An 8133-nucleotide genomic window follows, 5' to 3' on the forward strand; every position below is an offset into this window, starting at 1 on the left:
ATAGCTGAATTTATAATAATTAACATCGTGTTCATGATTGATTGTTGCCAAGAACCATAAGGGGAAAAACGACAAGAGTAAAGATAACGTAGAAGACTTTAGAGTCTTTCATAAAAAACAAAACAAAACAAAACAAAAGAAATACAATCACCCATAATTAATAGGCTTAATTGCGTGCTCCTCACAATATCAAAGGTTGTTGCATAAATTATCCAATTTTAATTGTACATATAACACAACTCCTTTCAAAAATAACAGGAACGAAAAAAAAACGAAACTACTGAAATGTTTACTCGCGCCATCATTAACAATTAAGTTATTCGTTATGAAAATCAAAAGTAACACAAAGATACTTACCTTTCAACCACCGGAACAATAATAAAATAGAAAATAGAATAAATAAAAATAAAATGAATGAAAAACAAAATAATAAAATAGAAAATAGAATAAAATTACAATAAAAATAAAAAACAAAAATTAAAATTGAAATTGTCCCTTTTGGTAATCAAATGAGGTATTTCAAAATATCTCTCTGCCGAAATTTCGTCTGAAAAGACGAAGTTACTCGGCTTTAAAAATATGATTAAAAAGTTTTAAAATAGTCAAAAATTAGAGTATGACACTCGAGAAGGAGCACACTCAGTGGCAGAGCCAGACAAAAAAGTTTGGGATCGCCGCCATCAAAATAAACTAAAATATATAAATCATATTGCATAGAACACATTTAAGTAGTAATAAACTAAAAATCGATTAAATCAATAAATAAATTCTACGAAAACCCCCTCTAAAACCTTAAACATCTCTCTCTCGGAATTGGATCTATCTCTTTCTCCAACAACTCGTATCCTCACGCCGCCACCCTTGTTCTAGGTTCCCAGAATTGCAGCAACATCAGCAGCAAGTAATAATTGTTTTGTTTCTGATTTCACGAAGATAAACTTGTTGTTTTTTTGTGAAAGTAAGTTCTCTGGATTGGATTGTTATTGTACAAAGGATGGGTTTTTGAGAAACTTTCAAATTCTATAATTTTGACCCATTAGTTTGTTTGTGATTTTTAATTAGGATTTTGATTTGTGAGTAAGGAATGGTTTTTACGTTTGGATCTGGTAAGAAGAAAGCTCTTTCATATTTTTTTTTCAAATCTCTCTCAAAAATCTCTCTAAAAAATCCAACCAAATTAATTCAACAAAATCACAAGTAAGTAATTATAATGTTATTAACTTACATTTTTATTGTTATAAATGTTTTTATTTTTTAGTTTTTGAGTAGATTTATTTTGTTTTTTTAGTTTTTGAGTAGATTTACATGTTATAATTCATTTTTAGAGTAGATGTTAGTTGATTAATGTTGTTAAAATGTTTGCATGATGTTTATATTATAGTTTAGAATTTTAGGGTTATTTTTTATTTTGTTGTTTTATATTTATTTTTTTATTTTAGTTTTTAAGTAGATTTACGTGTAAGAGTATATGATTTATTTTAAGATTAGATATAAGTTGAATAATTTTGTTATATTTTACATTTTTTTTATGTTTTTTTTTTAGGGTAAAACAGTTTAGGGTTATTTTTATGATTTTTAGGGTTTATGTAAAATTTACACTTCAAGTGTTTGATGAAATGTTTGAAAGAATTTTTCATTGATTGTTTTCAATTTCTTATTCTGTAGATTTGAAACAATGATCGGGTGGATCGAAGTTCATGCAGAATTCATCGGCAGAGAACCTCATAGGTTGAAGTTGAAGGTTCGGTGCCTTGGTCGTTAAGAGGTCTCAAGGATGAACTGGATGAATTCAACCAAGGAGTCAACCTCGGAGACACAAGGAGGGTGCAAAACGTTCAGTATAAACGTCCAACGCTCGACGAGGGGAGAGTATCATTCACTTGGGTGGAAGTAAAGAACGACGAAAACGTGACGAGCATGTTCTGGGAGCACAACATGTTCCAGTGGATCAATATGCGGGTAACGTTGTTGAGATCAACTGAAGATATCATCAAGAGTCTGATTCTGCCAGAAGATAGTGATTAGGTAGGGAATGCACCTTCCAACTACAACAATTGTCTTCCTTTAAATAGGGTAATTCAAACTTGCCAAGCGGCGGGACTGATAAGTGTCAGAAAACAGTTAAATAGGACATACATTTTAGGCACTTTGATTACTTGGTTTGCAAGTTATCTAGTGAAAAGCTCATAAATATTGAAGAATCATTCATTTATGCTTTTTACATCTAATGCCAACTGTTTGTGTAGGAAAATGCATGCCTGGATATTTAAAAAGCAAGAAAACATGAAGAAATGAAAAGGTCAACTCGCCAGGCGAACCCAAGGCGACTTCATGGCGAGCTGAGGCAGAAACTCCATCTCTCACTCGCTTCCAACTCGCCATGGCGAGTGAAAGGCGAGCAAGGAAATCCAAGAGCTCGCCATGGCGAGCAAAACTACTCGCGAGGCGAGCTAAGGCGGCCTAACCTCTTCAAGCTGACGTGGCAGAAACCCATAGGGGAAGAAAGCTCGACTCGCCATGGCGAGCCAGATTCTGTAACACCCCGTTTTCCCAATATACAAATTTCATAAACAATTATCAGAGTAAAAAAAACATAAACGGGATATCACATAGAAACGTAATCCAAAAACAGTTAAATGATAATTTAACCTTCACAAACATCTTTAACGTAGCAGCGGAATATTAATTCGAAAGTCATAAATCAGTTTGGCACGTAGGCCCCATCAAAATAGTTCATTATCCATAACATAATAAAAATAACATATTATCCACGTAAAAGAATGAAGCATGTATAACATTAAACCCCATCCCGTTACGTATCAGAGCGACCTAGACGACACAGTGAAGGCAAGGCCACTCACGACGGCAACTGCACACTAAGCACGATCACCTGCAAGTTACCCATACGAAGGGCAACATTTTCAAGCAGAAGGGGTGAGATTTCATAACAAAATAACATTAATCAATGTAATTGCGAATCATAAATTAACATCACAATCATTCCTTTATTAACTTTGCATAAATGCTAAACAGTTATCACGTAATCATATATCCAATCATTATGAACAACATAACATAATCAATAAACACTTATCACGTAATCACATATTCAATCATTATCAACAAGGCATCTTAATCATGACAATGTGACAATGCTCCTAGACTCCTTATATGCATTTGGTACCAATCGTCATCATAAGTATTAATATACTTTAATCGTGCGGAGGACAAAGCTCCTATAAAACGTGCGGAGGACAAAGCTCCTATTATTCGTGGTGAGGACTAAGCTCAATGAGATGCTATGCATGGACACTTATGAACAGAACATCGTAATCAACATATCAACATGCATCCAATAATTTGGAGCTAAACTTTACCATATACTTATGCACTTAGTTAAATAACGAAAGCAGCATAAACAAGTCACATAACAAGATGATATCATTATATCAATAGCACATAAATTGTATCATTATCAAATCTTCATATCTTGCATAAATATTCATCACATTAGCTCATGTTCAATTAATATTATCATGGCTCGAACAACTCTACAGACTGTACTTAACAACATCACTAGGTCTCAATACCAGTTAGGGGTTCACTCTTGATCAACAAGTGCGACACAGATCGCACAAACACATAAACAATCTCATTCTGGTTGTACTCGCGAGGCGAGAGTTCTTACTCGCCGTGGCGAGTACCACTCATCTCCCAAACTAAGCTTGTTCTGGGTTCCCTCTGATCCTACATTCATTCCTAATCAATACTAGGCATGTTCAGGCACTCAAAGGTATACAAGGTCCAGCAAAAAGGGTCGAAACACGATATCTAACATACACTCTGCCTTAGCTCGCTATGGCGAGTAAGGTTGCTCGCAATAGCGAGCTGCGTCACACAACTCGCGAGGCGAAGGGAAAAGCTCGCCATGGCGAGTTGTACCAAAACAACTCGCGAGGCGAAGGGGAAGGATTCGTGTGGCGAGCGATGAAATTCATCACTCGCGAGGCGAGGATCATAGCTCACCGTGGCGAGCGATGAATGTCGCTACGGCCAGACTTCCTAAATTCACAAAAATCCGTTGATCCACATGGTTCTAAGCTTGTTTTTGATTCCAAAGTTCGTCCTAAACATTATCTAAGGTCTAGGAACACTTTCTACATCAACTAAACTAATTCTCACCGTTTGATCATCAATTCTAAGGTTTTGACCTAGTTTTCGTTTTCTCCAATTAATCCTAATTCTTGCTAATTATTCATCAGAATTACAACAACTAATATTACTGAGTTATTAGTCTCACCCTTACCTTAAGTTTGCAGAAGAAATGCAGCCCTCTTGGTCTCTTGCTCCTCTCTAAGCTTTTCTCCCTTTTTCCAAAAGTTTTCACGTACAATAGTTTTTCTAAAAATTCGGTCTTCCCTATTTATATCTTTTCTTAATTACTTATCTTATCTCACTTTCTCCCCCAAAACTATCTAAAATATCAAAACAGCCCTCAACTAAATATTTTATATTATTTTCAAATCTTTATTCTATTTAACAATAAAATAAATCTCATAACCTTATCACGTCATCAATCAAATCACTAAAATCATCGTAAATCATCAAAACATATCAAAATCATGCTCATACTATATAATTATAATATAATCGCCTAAACTCGATTAAATAAACGATTAAACGAAAGTGGGCGTTACAGATTCCGCCTGGTGAAATTATATTTTCTCAGCACAAGTATAAAAGCACATTTTTCTCAATTGAGAGGGGGGATTTTTTTATCATATCATATCATAGACCACTAGAGGGAGAGAAAAGCAGGGAAAAACTAGAGAGAACTTAAGGAGCAAGGAGCACAAGGATTGAAGGAATCTCCAAGATCATTGAGACATCATGGCTTGCTCATTTCATCTCTTCTTTTCTCCTTGTAAGGTTACCATGACAATGTGTAGCTAAACTATTTTTGTCGGGATTGAATGTAATCAACTCTATTAGTATGTATTTCCTTTGATTATGATGTTGTTTGTTCTTAGTTATCTTTTGATGTTGAGGTTATTCTTGTTTTCCATTTTGATCTTATGGATTTGAATCGTGATTGAAAAATACCTTTTGAATCTAGGTTAGAATAATCTTCTATCAAATCTCTTGTTCTAGACATGGAATTAGGTTTTGGTAATCACTTTGACTATTGGAACTTAAAGCTTTTGCATCATTGAATGGTTTGGGAAATCAACTATACAACGATACAATCGACTAGTGGATCGTTTAGTAGTTTGGGAAATCAACGATTGAATGACTCAATAGAATTCACGACATCATTTGGACACGAATGATGTTGTCGAGCAATATGTGATAATATCAATTGATAATTAGGATCTGCAACACTAATCCGAGAATATGTATGAATAGGTTGATGAAATTTAATCCCAACATAATCTTTTCCCTGTTAACTCTCATTCTATTCACATTTCCGTAGTTTTATAGTTTATGAACCAAAACAACTTCGCAACCCTAGCTCAGAACGATATGAATTGTTGAACGGCCTAGAATATCGCACCAGTCCCTATGGAGACGATACAAATACTTAAAATTGTTTGATGCAAAAATACTACATCAAAATGGCGCCGCTGCCGGGGACTGGCGTTTAGATATTTCAAGCATTGCGACAATTTGTATTGTTTTGAGCATTTGTATATAATCTTCTCTTTTGTATAATTGTTTTCACTAACCCCTCTTTGGTATACAAAGAAAAGTTTCTTGTTAGTTGTTTCCGTTTCAGGTTTGTCACATGAACGAAATCATGCCTGATCATGGTTATAACTTCTACACTCCATTCGAGTATGAATCATATCAACAGTATCCACATCATCCTTCTGAAGATGAACGAATATCAAAGATGGAAAATATTCTGAATCTGTTCATGCAGTAATCCATGATAAACATGCAAGATACTAACCAAAGATTGAACAATTTATCATGCCAAATGGAGAAAATGCAGCTGCAACTTTCAGACATTGATATTCAACTCAGCAATCGACTCCTTCATGAAAAGCGCACAGATGTTTCAACTGAGAATGAGGAAGTTAGTGAGATTGGTGAGGAAGGAGTTGATCAAACTGAGGAAGGAGCAACATTAGACGGATGTGGTGAGATTGAAAGTGCAAAAGAAATAGAAATGCCACACAAAGAAGAATTTCCTCAAGAACGGCCATATACTGAAGAGGCCGAAACTATTGAAAATGAAGAAGTGATGGAGGTGACAGAGAAAAAGGAACGGATACTAATCAAGGAAGAATCAATGGAAGGAAAGGGGAAGAAAGTGAACAAGGTGGAGATTGATCGGATCATAGATGAGATATGTGCCTTGTTCAATAAACCAAATTTAGGGAGGATATGGACTCCACATCACTTGTACCTAAAGTTCATGGAATTCCTTCCAAAGCGCAGGATTACAAAAGATGATGTGTTGTCCGTTTCATTTCGGCCACCCTAACGAAAAAGGCGTCGAGCTAACGACGTTAAACAAGCGCTTGTTGGGAGGCAACCCAACCTTGTTTAAGTTTTTCATGCTTTATTTTTTGCAATTAAGAGGTTTAGATCACATTCCACCCACAAAAAGCAGCGACAGAAGTTCAATTTTCATTTTCTGAAACTGTCATAATTTGCCTCGCGAGCCCAATCTCGCCATTGCGAGTATTATAGGTCCTTTGACCTGCATTGACCACCAAACTGCTCGCCATAGCGAGCATATTCTCGCGAGGCGAGTTGCAGCAGGTCTGGCCTTTTTGATGCTTAGGCAGTACAGATATATCATTGCATTAAAGATTTTAAGGTTAAGTCATTGGTAACCCTTTTTGCAATGTGTTTTGTCACAAACTCCCATTAACTGATGATGATTGGCTCAGGTCAAAGTTGTTCAAAAATTTTCTAGCATCAATAAACAAAACATAAGGTGCATGATTATGATACGTATTGTTTGAATTATGCAAAGCCAAGGTACGTGTTTCCTGTTTTTCTAGGTGTCTACTTGAATCTGAAATGAGTACTTTGCATATAGTTCATTTCATTTAGTTCTCCGCAATACCATATTTGTTTGTGAACCACTTAGATCCAGCCTAAATGTGAGGATACTTCAATGTGCTTAACTTATATGCAGGAGACCGTCATTCATTGTTTAACTCGGTCGTTTTATGTTAAATCCAATATCTGTTTTGAAATTTGTGAAAGCATAGAAAGGATCAAGGCAATTTTTTAAATTGAGTGAAATACTTGACCACAAATAGCCTACCATGTGAAAAGAGCGAGTATTTGATAACCCCATTGAGCCAAATGGATTGGAGTCCTCAAATTCATAAGCACATTGCTTAATGAAGTTGCCCATAGGACTCTGATATATTCTTTAATTGTCGAACCCTAAACCTTCATGTTTAATTGTCCCTTGCCATAGGCTAGGGGAACATTCAAATAAGGTTATGTTGGGAACAAGTTGGGGAGAAAAGGAAGGTTAACTTAATTGTCAAGTAATGGTGACTTTAGTTGTTGATCAAGACATCAATGTTTTATTCCTACAAAGAAAATAATAATAATAATAATAATAATAATATGCACAAATATTCAAAAATAGAATAAGTTGTCAAGATCAAGGTGTATCATGTTTAAACACCACGGGTTTGAAAGAAAAATGGAGGAGGAATTGTGTAATTAAGTGTCTTGTGTAATTACCAAGTTAAAAGAATGTTCCTCTATGCTTGGCCTTTTTGAATTCAATTTCCCACAAATGACCCTTCTTTTGTAGCCAAGCCACATTACAACCCTAAAAGACCTTATGATCTATGCTTTCATGTTTTTCAAGATGGTATGATTGGATGGACACATAACCTGATCAGGATGTTAGCATGAGTGTCGGATGTGTGTTCATGTCCCACATTTCATGATTTAAATTGCTTATTTACTTTCAAAGAAGAGTGTTAGGTGTGGTTCACCGATAACCATGTTATTGCCTTGAACTATATGAAATGAATTTTGTGTTTAGGACATGTTTCACATTCACAGTCTATTCCTAGATTAATGAGAAACTCCAAACTTGCCCGCACAGTTCACAATTTAATCATGTCATCTAACATTTGTTAAAACATT

The 8133-nt window shown here is 35.2% G+C and overlaps 1 protein-coding gene across 1 annotated transcript; it reads left to right on the forward strand.

Annotated features, from left to right (window-relative positions):
- The first annotated feature begins 5929 nt into the window (after positions 1-5929).
- On the forward strand, positions 5930-6490 carry LOC112422571 (uncharacterized). Its single transcript, XM_024785731.2, has one exon. It carries the CDS (start codon positions 5930-5932, stop codon positions 6488-6490), a length of 561 nt encoding a protein of 186 aa, XP_024641499.2.
- The last annotated feature ends 1643 nt before the right edge of the window (positions 6491-8133 follow it).

Source organism: Medicago truncatula, chromosome 6 (genome assembly GCF_003473485.1).
Source record: "Medicago truncatula cultivar Jemalong A17 chromosome 6, MtrunA17r5.0-ANR, whole genome shotgun sequence".
Classification (NCBI taxonomy): domain Eukaryota; kingdom Viridiplantae; phylum Streptophyta; class Magnoliopsida; order Fabales; family Fabaceae; genus Medicago; species Medicago truncatula.

Coding starts and splice junctions, on each gene's coding strand:
- LOC112422571 (XM_024785731.2), top strand. CDS start 5,930: ATGATAAACATGCAAGATACTAACCAAAGATTGAACAATTTATCATGC.